This window comes from Leucopleurus acutus (genome assembly GCF_964270905.1).
Source record: "Leucopleurus acutus genome assembly, chromosome: 9".
Classification (NCBI taxonomy): Eukaryota; Metazoa; Chordata; class Mammalia; order Artiodactyla; family Delphinidae; genus Leucopleurus; species Leucopleurus acutus.
In genome coordinates this window covers 86,080,990-86,099,129 of record NC_139144.1, presented here as the reverse complement: position 1 = coordinate 86,099,129, position 18,140 = coordinate 86,080,990, and the positions used below count along the sequence as shown (strand labels likewise).

Below are 18,140 nucleotides of genomic sequence, written 5' to 3'. Positions count from 1 at the left end.
ACTAGTCTGAGGTCTTAGAGTTAATAAATGATAGAGCCAATTGTTAAACCAAAGTCCTTCTTGCTCCAGTGCCTGTGGTGTTGCAAATTGCCTGGGGTTCAGACTAGTAATGTGGCCCACAGGCCCTTTCTTCACTTTTCCATTAACTAATACATGATGGAAGCCATTTGGCTTGGCAATATTCTAAACCAACTTAATGGTTTCACATAGAGAATTACTGAGTCTTCCCGGCAAGAATGAAGGAATTTCAGGACACAAGTGTAGAAACAGAAACTGGGCACTGGAAGAACACAATTTTTGGTATATTATATCTAAGTAGATTTTGTCAGACTTGCAGTCCTTACAGATTTGAAAAACTACAAATGCCACTGGGAAATAACCCTGTGCTCACCACAACTTTCCAGATGGCCAGAGAATTGTATGATAGTTGGTGCTTAAGAACTGGCAACATAACCTGGAAGAGAAATACCAGGAACCTTTTCCTAAACCATCAAAGATATTTACCTATTTATAATGACTTTAGTTACTGACTCCCAGGCCTGATAGGGTGACTGTAAAAACTGCCACCAGTAGATAGGGGCTGGCCTGACTTTTTAAGTAAAATAGATTTGCTTGAAATAGTGACAGCAATGGTAGCTCTGGGTCATAAAATATTGAGTGTGATGTAAGTGACAGCAATGGTAGCTTTGGGTTACAAAATATTAAGTATGATGTAGCAATAGATCCAGAGGTACTACACAAATCATTTCTAGAAATAACCAAAACCAAAAAATTTAGAACCTCACTTCAACAACTCAAGTTCATCCCAAAGATAACAAAACATTACCCATCAAGAATTGATTCACGGCAACAGTAGAGGTTGTCAAATTTCTGTTTGGTGACCGAGTCATTGACATTCATGGCTGGAACACATAGCTTCCCAGCTTTGGATAGCTGGTACAGCCTGAGGATGAAGGAAATCAAGAAGAACATAAAACAATGAGATATTGCAATCGACCATCAGTTTCATATCAAATTTCACAAATAAGTTAACTGAGTAGGCATGAGAGCCTGAGACACAACTAATTTCATCCTATAAGGTGTATACAGAGAAATAAAGAATACCTTTCCAGAATCTGTATACAGCTTAGAAATAAAGATATTAATCAAAAGGCACGTGGGGAAAATCTTTGACCCACCACTAAATTTTAAGCATTAAAATGGAAAATTTTTAATTGCTTATTAGTTTTATTTCCCCTTTTAATTAAAAAGAGAAACTTTAAGTACTATTTTAATCCCACTACTCTAATGCAACAATTTTAACTTTCAAATAGTTTAACTTTCCAATAGTCTCAATTTTATAACTTCAGTACATATACCTATAAATATGTATATCTGTATATAGGGGTTTTATTTAAACTGAGTCAACTAAAAATTAGAACCAGGTGTTTTATTCAAAATTCATCCCTTTCTAAAAGTTTGAAAATATGGGACAATCCATAGTTTTATACATTCAAAAAGATCACAGTATATTGAAGCAGTGATGGTGGCTTATTCAAAATTTACTTCCCTAAAACTTTCATACTTTCAGTTCTTTCTGGGTAAATAACAGGAAACAGAAATGGTTACAATTTTACTCAGGGAATTAATGCTCATTTGAGAAACAGAACCCTAAATCCTTGTTCTCTGTGTAAGAACATAAGCTCTATGAGGGCCCAGGCTTTTGTCTGTTTTCCCCACTGCTAGATCCCTAGCATGGTTCTTAGAGTAGTTCCTGGTCCACTGTAGAAGTTCAATAAATAGATGTTGAATAAATGAATTCGTCCAAAGAGGACAAGCAGTCATTGTATTACAATGACTAGAAAATATGAGGACCACACTTATTCCCTTAGCTACTCCCCCCTCACTATTTCAAGTTTCCTATTTGTGTTGTTAATTTAAAAAACAAGTGTGCAGGGCTTCCCTGGTGGTGCAGTGGTTGAGAGTCCGCCTGCCGGTGCAGGGGACACAGGTTCATGCCCTGGTCCAGGAAGATCCCACATGCTGCAGAGCGGCTGGGCCCGTGAGCCATAGCCACTGAGCCTGCGCGTCCAGAGCCTGTGCTCCGCAACGGGAGAGGCCACAACAGTGAGAGGCCCGCGTACCGCAAAAAAAAAAGACAAAAAACAAGTGTGCGGACTCAGATCTCAACATTTCAGATCAGGTTTCAATTTTTAACATAATGTATTCTATAAGTATGTGATTATAAGAATATATATCCAGGGGCTTCCCTGGTGGTGCAGGGGTTAAGAATCTGCCTGCCAATGCAGGGGACACAGGTTCGAGCCCTGGTCTGAGAAGATCCCACATGCTGCAGAGCAACTAAGCCTGTGCGTCACAACTACTGAGCCCGCGCGCCTAGAGCCGGTGTTCCACAACAAGAGAAGCCACCACAATGAGAAGCCCATGCACTGCAATGAAAGAGTAGCACCCGCTCGCCGCAACTAAAGAAAGCCTGCGTACAGCAACAGAGATCCAACGCAGCCAAAAGTAAATAAATAAATAAAAATTTGTAAAAAAAAAAAAAGAATATATGTCCAGGCTGCATAAAACTAGGCATACCCATGTCAAATCTTACCTGTGGACTCCAGTAACACTCTCTTCCACTATGCCCTTGATTTTCTTAAACATGTTGGGATACTTCTTATAAATCCAGTGAGTAAGATCCCCTCCATCATCCAAGATCTGCAATAATAAGCATCAATAATGTCATATTTCAAATTTCCCAAATGGTTATGCGAAATAACTTAAGAGTCAGTGTAATGACCAACAGTCATTACACTGAAGAAATAAAAACAAGTGAGGGACTTCCCTTGTGGCGCACTGGTTAAGAATCCGCCTGCCAATGCAGGGGACATGGGTCCGAGGCCTGGTCCGGGAAGATCCCACATACCGGAGAAGAGCTAAGCCCGTGCGCCACAACTACTGAGACTGTGCTCCAGAGCCCGTGAGCCACAACTACTGAGCCCACATGCCACAGCTACTGAAGCCTGCATGCCTAGAGCCTGTGCTCCGCAACAAGAGAAGCCACCGCAATGAGAAGCCCGCGCACCGCAATGAAGAGTAGCCTCCACTCGCCGCAACTAGAGAAAGCCCGCGCACAACAACGAAGATCCAATGCAGTCAAAAACAAACAAACAAAAAAACAGTGAAATGAAAGGCCAACTGTAATTCTCACAGCCAAGTGACCTTCCCAAATGACATACCCGCTAGGATCAAAATATACAGCAGCGCAATGAGGATTTTCTTATGGACTAATAGCTTAAGTGATTACCTAGACCATTAGCTCTTGGCTGTACTGTTGGTAGTCAGAAAGCCTAAACTTGATATTAGCATATTTATATTGGTTGAATTCAGGACTTTAAATATCATCAGTAAAAGCTTAGTTTAAATAAAGCCAGATAATTAGTCTCCCTCCCAGAACAATGGCTTACAAATGTGTATTCGTTAATCCTTTACCTGTCCCGAAGTACAGGCACTCTCCTATCCAAAATGATCAGGCAGCACTGCAGGGTTTTGCCTAGCACAACCTCACACTCTCTATCAACCAAAGTAAAAATAACTAGGGAACTGTACAGCATGTAGGTGTGCAAGCATGCCTCTGAACAGCTCATCACTGTTTCAGGTTGGGATTAAAGATAAACACAATGCTGTGCCCACTGGAGCTTTCATCAGCAGAGGAAAGTTTCTGAATTATAAATAAGCTAAAGAAAGACCAGCTTAGAATACTATTAGGCAGTAGGCTGTGGCATTTCAGCCCGTCACCTAACTGTTAGAAACGCTTGGCAGGACTTTCCAAGTTGTTACACCCACCCTCCTGGAAAGACCCACAGGACTAAGCTGCCCTCCACTGGCAAGCACCCATTTTGCAGTCCCATCAATTATCAACTCTACTACAAGTGCCAAAGATGCCATCCTGGACCCCTGGGTACACAAAATCTCCAACCTCATGTCTATCACCTGATCTTTTTTGCTTCTGCTCTTGTTTTTGTTTTTGTTTTGGCCATACCGCTCGGCTTGTGGGATCTTAGTTCCCTGACCAGGGATTGAAACCGGGCCCTTGGCAGTGAGAGCACCGAGTCCTAACTGCTGGACCGCCAGGGAATTCCCACTTCTGCTCTTGTTGTTGATCTATTTTCTCTGATTCCACTAAACCTTATTTGAGAGCAGGGATCCAAGGCAGGACTCTTACTAAAACTCTTACACTTGCTCCATATAAGATAGTGCTCCATTTTCTCCCAGTAGAAACCTTCAGAACAGATTCCCTAAGAAACGGAAAGGCTCCTCTGAGTTTCTCTCTCCCTTTTTTTTTTTTTTGCTGTATGCGGGCCTCTCACTGTTGTGGCCTCTCCTGTTGCAGAGCACAGGCTCCGGATGTGCAGGCTCAGCGGCCATGGCTCACGGGCCCAGCCGCTCCGCCACATGTGGGATCTTCCCGGACCGGGGCACAAACCCGTGTCCCCCGCATCGGCAGGTGGACTCTCAACCACTGCGCCACCAGGGAAGCCCTCTCTCTCCCTTTTTACATGTATGAAATCCCTCATGGAGTTTTTGCTTGCAGCCTCTGATCCCTAGCCACACAAAAGATCAGAGACAAAAAAGATTGTGTCTTAGTCTCAGTATTCTCGTCCACCGTTCCCTTTTAACACAGGTATCAAATACAGGCAGGTAGTTGCTATCCCTAATATTTATTTAATGAATGTAGCCCATAATTCTCACCCTGTTGTCCTACTGCAGAAAATTATTGTCACCTGGGAATCTTCCTGAAGTTGGCAAGCAAGTAAAAGCACTTGACAGGATCTTGACAGGATCCCAAAAGATATGGATCCTGTTTTCTGGGGTCACAGTTTTTCTTACCCTTGTCTTACTCTCTCCGTCAACCTTTCCAGCAGTGTGTGCTGGCTCTACAGTCTATAAAAGCTCGCCATGTACAATCCCCTGTCCTCCCTATGTTCATGACTATAAAATTAATGTTTTATTTCCAGTAGAGCCCCCCGGCATATCTTCTTTAGCACCTGTCAGTCACACTCCCTTCTGTCACCGTTAAACTCCGCTGGAATGAGCTGACTCATCTTATAGCCGACTCCTCCCTCCCTTTCAGGATATGAAGGTTTTAACCCAGCTTCCTCAAACCAACACTTGGTGCAATGTGGCCTGGATCAGAATCCAGAAAGACAGGCTGCTTCTCTCTGCTGTGTCCCAGATGAAGCCTGCTCTGCAGTCTTTAGCAGTAAGCAATAGTTGGACTAGAGCTTCAAGGATTCTTGTTTCAGTTGATTCCCTAATTTCTCCTCTCACCCATATGCAGAAAGGTTTAAAAAGCAGGAGTGCATCGTACTTTGTGAAGCTTTTTGCTTCCCCTTGTGAATCTAATATGCTCTTAGCCTTCAAGCACTTGATCTTTTAAAAAATGAAACAAAAATAAAAACTAAGCAGAAATTAAAAACCCCAAACTTTGCCTATTCATCTTTCTTCAGGTGAGAAATGAATAAAGAGAAGAAATTTGAACTTGGAATCCCTTCAGGTTTACTATAAATTTAGCACGTGATTCTAGAAAGAAAGCTAAGTACCATAGGAGCTGTGTGTGCGTGTGTGTGCTTTAATCATTGATGTTGTCGGGCGGGGTGGGTGGGGGGTGGGGGGGTGGTAAGCAGTGGTAGGGGATGGTAACTCATTAATCTTACTTTTTAACCAGTCATGTGTGAACCCTGAGCAGTATTTTAATGTTGCTGATGAATATGAGTGCTTCTGAGATCAGCACTGACAATGAAAAGCACTTTGAGGCTATAAAGAGGTTGAATATTCTTGGGATGCCCTAAGCATAAGCATCTAGTTCTGCCGGAAGCCCAGGTACATCAGACGGAAAAGGAAGCATTTGCCTTCCTTCCTGCTGGGAAACCCTCTCCCAGACCACACTCTCCCTCTCTGTACCTCCAGGCCCCAACAGAATTGTGTTGGCAGAGATCTAACCCACCATGTTTGGCTGCCAGCCCTCCACATTCACACATCTATCAATGCACCACCAGAAGTCATCTTCTGACTCTCCTTTCCAGGCAAACACAGGAAATCCTGAGAAAAAAGAACAAAGAGAAACCATTAAAGCCTGAAAAAAGGGCTGACCCTAAATTTTGGCAAGGAGATGCTGGTTTTCCCCAATTCCAAGCTCTCTCGTTCTGCTATACTTCTTGGGTTGACTTTCTTCACTGATTAGTATTGTCTTCAGCCTTTTTATACTCGTCTTTGTCTTTGGTGGTCATTTCACTCTTGTTAGACCAAAGAGGACAAACAAAAGGGCCAAGAGTATGACGGATGCTAAAAGTATGACTAAAGGCAAAAAAGAAGAAACCAGAAATATGTACTTCTTCATCCAGTCCAACTGGAATTCTCATCATTTCCCAACTACATTTTGATCTTTCTTGTTTCTATACTTTAGTCATCCCATCCTCTGCATCAGGAAAACTCTTACACTCTTCTCCCTCTGTTCAAATGTTGTTACACTTCATTACCCAGTTAAGTATCATGCTCCTTAAGGAAGCATTATAACTCAGCTGAAAGTGATCTCACATGGAATCTGAACTTTTATAAGCCCCTTGTTGGTATACTAAATGTGGGTTTATGATCTGTTGTGGCATTATCATATATGCCCTTGTATTATCATTATTTATATATGTGTCTTTTCTTCTTAACCACAATATAAGATTCTGAGGGCAAAGACACTCTCATTTGTCCTTAAAGTAGGTCAATAAGCATTTGTTGAAAAAAAAAGAGAAATGAATGTATATGTACAATTAATTGGACCATATGTTTATACATGTGTACTTTCTATACATATTTTATACATTAATAAAAATTTTACAAATGAATGACTGTAAATGAAAGAACAAATAAAATGCTCAAAGTGCTTGCAAAAAGAGAGGTATGCATGCACTATAGAGCTTTCCCAGAATTTCTCAATAGCTCTGAAGCAAGTGTTTGGTATCCTGATCTGTGTTGGGCTATCAGAGAGTGAAGGCAAGAAACTGGCAAAGTCCAAACTTCTCTATTTCTTTTGTCCTTCAAGTGTCAGTGGCTGTTGTTATCAAATATTAATCTGCCAGGTCAAGTCCTGTTTACCGCTGAAGCAGAGCACCAAACATTAACTGCTGAAAACCAGTCGGACCACAAAATTATGCCTGAAGCATTTTCTTTTCTAATCCATATGACCTTAGACAGTGAATAAGGTTCACTGGTGCTCTGACAAGGCAAAGCATTAACTAATAATGGAATATTAGACATAAGAAGATATTTGTGACTGTAAAGCAACACAGTTACCTCGATCATATTTAACAAGAGAAGCCCAGAAGGAGGGCAAACTCATCAAGAATAGGGACCCACCAAGACATGTAAGCAACCTAAGTGTCCATCAACAGGTGAATGGATAAAGAAGATGTGGTGTATACATACAATGGAATATTACTCAGCCACAAAAAAGAATGAAATAATGCCATTTGCAGCAACATGGATGGACCTAGAGATTATCATACTAAGTGAATTAAGTCAGAGAAAGCCAAATATTACATGATATCACTTATATGCGGAATCTAAAAAAATAGTATAAATGAACTTATTTACGAAACAGAAAGACTCACAGACACAGAAAACAAACTTATGGTTACCAAAGGGGAAGGGGGAGATTAACAGATACACACTACCATATATAAAATAGGTAAACAACAAGGATTTACTGTATAGCATAGGGAACTACATTCAATATCTTATGATAATCTATAGTGGAAAAGAATTGAAAAAAAGATAGATAGATATATATAGATAGATATATAGATATAGATACACATATACAGTGAATCACTTTATTGTATACCTGAAACAAGCACAACATTGTACATCAACTATACTTCAACTAAAAAAAAAAAAAGAATATTTCTTTCAAGACAACTTTAAATGTCAACTTTCCTTACAGATATTTATTGAAACAATGGAACTTTTTGGAAACTTTAGTCAAAGACAAAGAGAACACACAAAAGATCTTACCATTTTCTGCTAGAGCAGCAGCCACTTCATTGAGAGTGGAATAGATATTGCAGGCAGCCCATCGGCACTGTGCCCCCAGAGCGCCCAGAGTTTCCATAAGCACCTATATTAAAGAGAAAGCAGGAGATGAGCAAGCATGGGCCAAACAATTGGTCAAGGAGATTAAGTTTATATATTTGACAATGAGAAAGTACATTAGGAATAACTAACGCCCATGATTTTCAAACTGTGCTTTACAGAAACTTCAATACTTTGAGAAGAGGGCAAGGGTTGGGGAAGGCTCCAGCTGTGCTGTATGCTTTTACTCATTTAACATATTGGGCCTCTCTGTAAGATTTAATTAAACCAAGGCTTTCAGTGCCAAACATCTTTTTAAAAACCACAAATTTATAGCTCTGCTTCTCCTTAGGATGTAGAAAGCTGCAAGAGAAGCTTCCACCTCAACAAGAAAAAGCTGGATAATCTACAAAACCATAACTTTTCTTGAGTACATCAAAGAGCTGAGGTCATAATGCAACCAAGGAACTCCAAAGAGCAACAAATCCCTTTAAGGAGAGAGGGAACACTGTTTCACCCTTGTCAGAGCACAGAAGGAAGAGGTGGCTGCCATACATCACGGTAAGAAAAAAATTAGCTAAAATTTTAATGAATTAGTAAAGGCTGAGTGTGGGAAAGTATGTCAGTTTGGAACTTCTTGTAGCCCCAGGCACAAGGAGAGTTCATACTCACAATGCAAGCTCTTTTCTAGGGGCTTCCAACCAGGGTTCACAAGAAAGATTGCGGGCAGGGAGCCGATTGGCTGTGCTCAAAGATAAGCATGAAACCTCGGCACATCTCCACAGTCTTCTCTCATAGGAAGCAAAAGCCTTAAACTGTAGCAAGAGGAGCAGGAATTATGCCTGCCACCAGGGACCAGGCAAAGAGCTATTGCTTCCGGGGAAGGGTGGAAGCAAAAACTCTCTGCTCCTGGGGGAGTAGCAGAAAATCCTCTTGGGCCCAGGACCCTACATTGATACAAAGTAAAAATCTGCTACCTCTCCAGGAGGGACAGGAAAATATCTCTGCTCAAGACCTACCACCAATACAAGGCAAAATTTGGCTGCTACAGAGAGGAGTGGCAGGAACACTGAAAAAGTCCTACCCTCACAGAGGCCTGCCTAACACCGAGGCTGGACCAGAAAATCTAAGAATCCCACTTGCCCTCACCTTGAGCCTAGCTCCAGGAAACAAGGAGTAGCAGTTGTGTGCTGCAGTGGGGACATGCACTTGAAGACAGAGCCCCCCTGTGGCAAGCATGTGCAGAAGCGGCTGAAAGCCCGAAGGTGAAGTGCAAACACTGAGGAGTACAAGAGCCCTCCAGCCTGGGGGAATTTGTAGCCTTTGGTATGGAACAACAGAATTGAAATCCAGCCCAATTCATGACAATAATGGAATAATATACTACCATTCAATGTAAAATTGCAAGGCACGCCAAAAAAAGTGAAAAAAAACCCCAACCCATTGTCAGGAAAGTATTCAAGAGAACCAGACTCTGAGATGAGATAGATGTTTGATCAGACAGGAACTTTCAATTAACTATGATTAATATATTTATGCTAAGGGGTGTAGTGAAAAAGATGGACAACATCCATGAACAGGTAGGGAATTTCAGCATAGAGATGGAAACTATAAAAACAAGTCAAATAGAAATGTCAGAAGTTTTTTTTTTTTTTTTTTTTTAAGGATCAGATTTAAGAATTCTTTCATTAGGCTTATCACCAGACTGGGCATATCTAGGGACAGAGTCAGTGAACTTGAAGATAGATCAATAGAAATCACCAAACTGAAATACAGAAAGAAAAAAGAGTGGGGGAAAAAAGCAGAAGAGAGCATCTAAGATCTATGGCATACTATCAATGGCCTAATTTACAGAAGGAGAGAACAGGGCAAAAGATATATATGAAGAGTTAATGGGCAATTATTTTTGAAAATTAATGAAAGAGGATCCAGGAACAATGATATCCCAATAGCAAAGAGTACACTAGTGTACAGATCCACTAGAAGGAAAAGGAACCAGGGCTCCTTGGAGAAATGGCTGATTCCAGGGATAGGACAGGGAAGGTACAAAATGAGCTTAGATCATCTTGTACCAGAAGCAAGTAAGTGCTCAAAGAATGAAAGGGATATGTCAAGAGACAAGGCACAGAAGCAAGACTTCAGGGGTTCCTCTTGGCCAAAATTGGAACAATTTTTATCATAATAAATAATGATAGTAATGGATTATAACCCATTAAATAAAATAGGAAACAATGACTCCACACAAATAAAAATACATAAATGAATGAATAATTGGAAGGTTTGATGAAGAATGGGATATTTACACAGTTTCGTATTACTACCTCACAAAATACTTATTAATTACAAAAGGGGAAAAATAACTTTTACCCTAGAAAAGTCTGGCAGACACCACCTCCATCAAGGGATCAAAATGAACATCAGTTATGGGACAAATCGAAAACAAGTGCCATCTGATAGGATTAAATGAAAAAAGCACAGCATCATTTTCTACGTACTAAGGACATACTACAGAATAATTTGTCTATAATCTTCAAAGTGTCAAGGTCATGAAAGTCAAGGAAAGACTGATGAACTATCCAGCACTGCAGGAGACTAAAGAGATAACAATTAAATGAGACCCGTAACTATGGACAGGATCCTTTGGTTATAAAAAAGTATTATTGGGACAATTAGTGAAGCTCAAATGGGACCTGAGGATTAGATGGCAATAATGAATCAATGTTAATTTCCTAATTTTGAATGGTTGTACTGGTTGGACAGGAGAATGTTCTTGTTTGTAGAAAATATACACTAAGTTATTTGTGGGAGCATCATAAGGCTGGCAACTTACTCTTCAATGGTTCAGAAAAAAAAGTTATCTGTACTGTATTTGCAACTTTTCTATAAATCTGTGTATATTTCAAATTTTTTAAAATTATTAAAATAAATTTAATCCACTGATTTGATCCTTACTTGCTTTCACTTCAGTTTGTAAGATGGAGATAGGCTTCTTTATAAGAAGGTACTACAGGGACTTCCCTGGTGGTCCAATGGTTAAGACTGCATTCCCAATGGAGGGGGCCCAGGTTCAATCTCCGGTCAGGGAACTAGATCCCACATGCCGCAACTAAAGATCCCGCACACTGCAACGAAGATCCCGCGTACCGCAACTAAGACCCAATGCAGCCAAATATATAAATGAATAAATATTAAAAAAAAAAGAAGGTAATGTACCACCCTACTGCTTCGATTAAGAGCTCTTTTAACATGGATAAATCTTTGGTGACAAAGTTTGTTTTAAAATTTCCTGACAGTGCTTAACTTTGGGTACTGATAATTTTCATTTTAAAAAATTTGTATTTTCTAATATTTATATACAAAATAAAAATTCTAATTAAAAATATGCTCTAATTAAAAAAAAATACGTGCAAACAACTCCACTAGGCTAACTCTCTCACATAATTCGTCAAAGGCCACAGGAGAACTACTCTTATATCTTAATTTCTTTTTTTTACTTTTTTACTTTTTTTTTTTTTTTTGCAGTACACGGGCCTCTCACTGTTGTGGCCTCTCCCGTTGCGGAACACAGGCTCCGGACGCGCAGCCTCAGTGGCCATGGCTCACGGGCCCAGCCGCTCCGCGGCATGTGGGATCTTCCCGGACCGGGGCACGAACCCGTGTCCCCTGCATCAGCAGGCGGACTCTCAACCACTGCGCCACCAGGGAAGCCCTGTATCTTAATTTCTTTACCTTTCAATATCCAATCCAATTTTTTTCTATCCTGTTTTAATTTTCACCTTAAAGAATTTCTGAATTTCTATAACTAGGATTCCTCAACGTGCCAAAGAAGAGAATGATACTGAGACTTACCTACGAAGCAATATAAATTAACTAGAAAAGTGACTGGGACCAAGAATATAAGAACTATTTAAAGAACTATGAGTCAAGACTGCTGGCTATTAGGGCTCAAGCAGAAGTGAAGGCAGGTAGAAGTGGGAGAAGGACAGAGCTCAGAAGCTGGTTTAACTTGACTTTAAATCATTACTGTTTAGAGAGAGTAGCTAAGGAATCTGGTTGGAAGGAACTATGGAAACACACCTAAAAAATATAAATATTTAGATCCAAGTCTATTAGAAACATGGACAGGAAACTGTTAACTATGATAGCTATTTCTGGAGCATGGGATTATAGCAGACTTTGTTTTTCTACATTATAGATTGTGGTAATGCTTGAATATTGTAAAATGAACATGAATTACTTTTGTAATCAGAAAAATAAAATAGAGATTAAAAAAACAAAGCAAAATTCCTTTGTAATTATTTTTTTAAAGGAAACAGAAAAATGTGGGGAGGGAACAATAAAAATTGGTAAATTAATTTTGATTACTCCATTCAGGAAAAAAAAGAAAGTAACCTTGAAGAGTGGTAATGTTTATGAGCCAGGGGGTAAAAAAGAAACTAGATGTAATTTAGCAACATGAGACAGTACAGAAGCACTAACTATTTTAAGCCACCACACTGAAGTCTCATGTCCCTGACTGGGGAAGTCCAAAAAAGGTTCCAAGAGTGTTTCTGCCTTGATTCATTAGTCTATAGCTCCAAAAAGTGATAGCTTTTCAATTTATTATACTAATTTTGGGGTACCAAGGTATCCTTTTCCTCAGAGAACACATAACCCAGAAAAGTCTCACAGGGAAGATGCTAACAGTAGCTGTGTCTTGAGGAATCTCTGCTATTCTGAATAAGGAATGTGGCCACATAGTGTTGTGCTTACAAGACAATCTTTTGGAAGAGATCTAGTCATACAAATGACCTGGATCTTATAAATCCCATAAAAGAGTCCAGACAATTTCTTAATACACTGATTTCCTGTAGTGGTCTCATTACGGTTGGCAACTTAATATGTATCACATCTTTGATGATGACAACTCTAAGTCAGTGGTTCTCAGCAGAGGAACTTTGGAAAACTGTGGGGGCATTTTGGTTGTCACGGTAATTGGTAGGGGAGTGTTACTAGCATTTAGTGGGTAGGGCCAGGGATCTTGACATTTCAAAAGTGTAGGACAGTCTCCTAGAACAAAAAAACCATGCCATATCTGGTATAATTTTCAAGTGTTCCAATGAAAAGTTCACATGAGTGAGAAATTTATTTATAATTACCTGAGTTTAGAACTTTATTCCACTTTACATATCAACAAAGGTATTGTTGTAGTTTTAATACAAAACAATAATAGTTTTTCCAAGAATGCAACAAGTGTATAAACCAAGAGAAAACTCATATTTTTGATATTGTTGTTATTCAGAAATTTACAAAAAGTTGTTTATAATTTCAGAAAATTATATAATTTGGCAATATTTCTCTGATGCTATGGAACCAGTAACACATTTTATGTATATACATTTGTAGCACTCACATTCAAATAATGCTATATGTAAGTACAAATATCTGACTATTCAACTCTACTTGTACCCAAGCACTTACATATTGAAATACACATTATTTTATTATAAATTGCTTTCCTTTTATTCTTCCTTCATATTTCAGTAAGATTTTACATTTATTTTTTTAAAATTATATGTACCTAGCTATGCTATATCTGAATTTCATTTCAATAAAATACTGGGCCGTTGCAAAACATATTTTTTAATCAAAAGGGGTCAGTGAATCTGACAAGGGTGAAAATTACGGATCTAAACCAATCATAGAAACCCCAGTTCCTTTGCCAGGACTGGTGGGGCATGAGCATGTGATCCAGTTCTGCTCAGTGTCATGACAGAGTACCCTGGAGGGACTTCTGGGAAAGGTTTCCTTGCTCTTGGGAGAGAGGAAGAAATGGTCCTTCTTCCTCTTCATGTCAGTCTGGGATGGCTTAAACAGCTGTAACCATCTTGCTATCAGCCCAAGGATGAAGTAAGCACAGAGAGGAGGCAGCTCCAAGAAAATCACAGATAGACGAAACTGAGCCCTGAGAGCCTTCAACTGAAGTCCACCTTACCTCTGGACTTCTAGCTACGTAATGTCATGAATTCCCTTATGTACAATCCAGGTTGAATCAGGTTTTCTCTTATTTGCAGCTGAAAGCAGCCTAACACAGAGGTGCTGTGTAGAAATGACACAGGAAGGGAAGATAAGGGGAAGCAGTAGAGAAGACTGGAGAAAGAATAAGCTTGGGAATCAGATATATTGAAGTTTAAATCTCGATTCTGTGGTTTACTAGCTGTATAACCTTGGACAAATTACTTAAACTCCCTGAGCTTCAGCTTCCTCATTTATAAAATGGAAACAGGAATATGTGCTTTAACATGGCCATTATGAGGGCTAATGAGCGCTTGTTAAGCTCTGAACTAGTGCTTGGCATGTGCCAGCCCTCAATAGCTGGTGGCTGTTATTAACTATTGTTATGTAGAGAAAGGAAAAGGACTCACAGCAGTCTGAGCAGTGATGTGTGTGCAACCCACAATTTTGGCTCCGGCCAAAGGTTTCTCTCCTTGAGCTCTCTTCCTCAAAGCCATCAGTGCCGGCATTTCTGAAAAGGCCCAATACACATGCAGCAATTTTAGAGAGGAGGGATGAGAGGTAAAGAATAACAGAAAAATGTACTCTCTTAAGATAAGACCCTTCCCCAAACAGGTTCTCTGTTAGATTAAGTTTCTCAAGGGATCAAAACATTAAACTTGATTTTTCTGTTATAAGAGACTTCCAGAGGTAAATGGTCCAATGTTTAATTCCCTATATCCCAGTCCCCCTTATCTAGTCTCTCTCCCCCTCTTCCTTGTTCCTTCTAGACCCTCTAGAGTTTACTCCCTCCCCACAGTGTTTCCTGAACCCATATTTCTTTTGTTATAAGTATTCTTCAAAATCACACCGAAATTTCACAAACTACTAGAGCCCAGGATGTAAAAATGAATTAACATGGCAGCTTGAGAGGAAATGGTGTTTATTTTCCTTACCTTGTTCAGCAATTTCAATTTCTCTTCGTCCAAACTCCGCCTGTTTGATGTTCTTGACACAGAAGTCACTGCTTCCCTTAGAGTTCTTTTGCTGCTTGTCCCTGGGAGATGTCTCATCATCAGAGCTATCTGTATATGAAGCAGCTGGAATGACAGAATAAAATACCTTTAGGGGAAAAAATGGATTCCTCTAAAACTGCAAACCGTGGAGTGAACTGAGGCTTTTCTAGTAATCCAGCACCTTGTAAATTTACACATTTGGTAAGCAAGCACCTAAGTGGCACCAAGGAGCTGTCTCAATCACCACCCATGGAAAGTGCTATCCGCAGGCCAGAAAGAGGAAGCTGAGAGACGTTGCCAAAGACATCCCCCCTGGGCAGCATTAACTTGGAATCTAAGGCTAACTTTATCTTCAGAACATGCAGAAGTCCTTGAAAATGAAAAAAGAGAGAGGTTATACCACTGTAGCAATAGGTTCAAGTTCTTAATGCATGATCATGGTGATTAACCTATGGGTTTCTGGGATCCTAGCTACCCTTCTCTGCTTGCTGCTCAAACACCTGATGTAATTTGTGTTTCAGTACAGTAACTGAACAGATAAGACCTAGAAAACAAGGAACCCATGGGAAAGTAATTAAGAACCACACAAAAAGTGTTTGTCTGACAAAACAGAGCTTTCTTTTTTAAGACTGGCTCTGATGAGGCTGAACTATGCCTGCAGACCCAATTAGACATTGACAATGAAGTATTCAGTGTGCTCTCCCTTCTTGCTGGCCTCAGTGGGTCCTGCATTAGGCATTTTAGATTCCCAGAGAAGCAGATAAACCCTCTTTCAGTCTAATTAAATGCTCTGATGACCAATCTATTTAGCAACATACACTAGAGGGTGGAAGGTCTACGACTTTTGATTGTGGCTAATAGGCAGCTACGGCTGCTGCCATTCCCATGTTTGACTGAGGTCTTTTTAGTCTTCATATAATTCTGTAGTTGCTAATCATTTGCTGGATGATTTCTTTGATTTATGTTTAAGTTCCTGAGGATAGTTTCTTCCTAAGCAGTCCTCAAGGTTTTGGGGGGAGGAAGGTTGGGGACATATAGCACTGTCTATAAAGCATTATATATTTCTCAATGAGATAAGAAGTACTTCCATCATTTTTAAGGGGAGAAAGCTACAAAAGCTCAGAGCTCCTAGGGTCTCCTGATCTACTTATATCCAGAGAATTAAGGCATTTCTGGGATTTCTTAGCAAAGGGTCTATCTCTGGGAGGGCTGTAAAAGGCAAGTCTGACCTTGCCCAGTTAATCAAGCATGGTGCTACAGAATGTTTGGGCAGCAGGGGCCCAAGTGTCTCTCTCGGAGCTGGAAAACTGCCCTAGAGCAAAGTCCTAACACGAGGCAACAAGAAAGAACATGAGCACCCAGGGAGGTGGGGGAATTAATAAATCCCCAAAGGGACTTTTGTTCTTGAAAGGAGATAATCTGTACAAAAAGTCTATGGTTCTCCCTCCTAGGGTGAGTGAGAGCTCAAAGTACCTTTGGCAACAGAGCCCAGAAACAGTTTCCTGGGCAGTCACCTGTTTCACCAATCAATACTCAGAAATGACTTATGAGTCGGAGGCTTAGGGGAACCATGCTTCTATCACCTGGGAGAAGAAAGATAACAGCCATCCTAATCCTGATCCAAATATACAGAAAAGTTGCTTTTGAAGAAAGTCTTCACATTCAGAGTATCCTGAAATTTCAAATCCTTCTCCAGAGCCATGATGATTTTTATGCTCCCTAATGGCCATTTAAATACAGTGGTTAAGCGTTCTGGAGTCAGAGAGATTTTGGTTGAAGTCTCAGTCTCTGCTTCTGGGTATAAAGTAGAGGTGATACCAGAACCTTTTTCATAGGGTTGTTAATTCATTCATGTATTCAGTCATTCACACATTCAGTTGTTCAGTCAATGAATTTTATTGTGCATCTACTATGTACCAGGCACAGTCTAAGTGCTGGGGATACAGGACGGATATCGATTGTCTTTGCCTTCATGGGATTTTCAGTCTAGTAGGTGAGTCAGACATGAAATAACTAATTACAGAATTAATTATTTAGAGTTTTTCTTTCTATATGGTTGTAATATGTGCTATGAAGCAGACTATATAATATGCAGACATGATTTGTCAGAATCAAGTTGTTGAGAAGATTAAATAAAATAATGTACATAAAGTGCTTAGTGCAATGCTGGCATAAAGTAATTAAGCACTCAGTAAATGATACCTGGTATTATTACTGGTTTTTGTACATATTTTTAATTCAATACCAAATATAACATCTTTAAGGGTTCTTACTTAGCTCTAGGATTTTGAATGGGAAAGGAATGACATACATACAATATTATTTAGCAGTTTCTTTTTTTCTCTACCTCTGTCATCTGTTAATCTACCCAAGCAGCAGGTGGTTGGCTGGCAGTGATGAAAAAGGTTGAGACTGGAGTCCTAACTCTACCCAGAATAGCTTTCCTCTCCCTATGCCTCTTCAGCTTTTAAGGACGAGTCAGGGGAAAAAAGCCAACCAAACAACAAAACCCCCTAAAATTCTCCTTAAGAGAAGTACTCAAATTTTTGGTTTTCTTCCAACTCAAAGAAAAAAATTATACTACTTCCCCTTTCTAAAGGGAAAGAACTGTATTTTCTTTTCTTAACAGTAGCCAACTGGTTATAGTTAGTTCAACCAATCTTTTTCTTTGAGCCAAAATGGATTTGTTTTCAAAGAGCCCTTTATACAGACCTGTTATCAAGTGAGATCCAAAAGTATCAGTTGTCTAGACTGTACTAATATGTGAATGCAAAATGGCTGACACACTTAGACCAAGAGAATGCTATTGTTGCAAACACAGTGGAAAGATTATTCCTGAACTAACATAACGTTTTTTTTAAATCCATAACTCATTTCTGCCACTATATTTAAAGTAGCATATTCATGAAAATAGTTGAGATTGAATTAAAAATTCTTCCTAGGAAAATTTAGAGAAACCCAACATATATATATATATATATATATATATATATATATATACACACACACATATGCTTGAACAGTTTCTAAAGTGTTTGTAATTGT

General features: G+C 39.6%; 1 protein-coding gene across 1 annotated transcript in view; it reads right to left on the bottom strand.

Moving 5' to 3' along the window:
- The window catches only part of AHCYL2 (adenosylhomocysteinase like 2), a 167,684-nt gene that overhangs the window by 26,232 nt on the left and 123,312 nt on the right, over window positions 1–18,140 (bottom strand). Inside the window, exons 3-8 of the mRNA XM_082846020.1 lie at window positions 15,036–15,179; window positions 14,511–14,611; window positions 8,050–8,152; window positions 5,993–6,087; window positions 2,597–2,703; window positions 827–943 (exon numbers count right to left, since the gene is read on the bottom strand). Of these exons, the coding sequence (XP_082702146.1) occupies window positions 827–943; window positions 2,597–2,703; window positions 5,993–6,087; window positions 8,050–8,152; window positions 14,511–14,611; window positions 15,036–15,179 (667 nt within the window). The remainder of the gene's footprint in view (window positions 1–826; window positions 944–2,596; window positions 2,704–5,992; window positions 6,088–8,049; window positions 8,153–14,510; window positions 14,612–15,035; window positions 15,180–18,140) is intronic.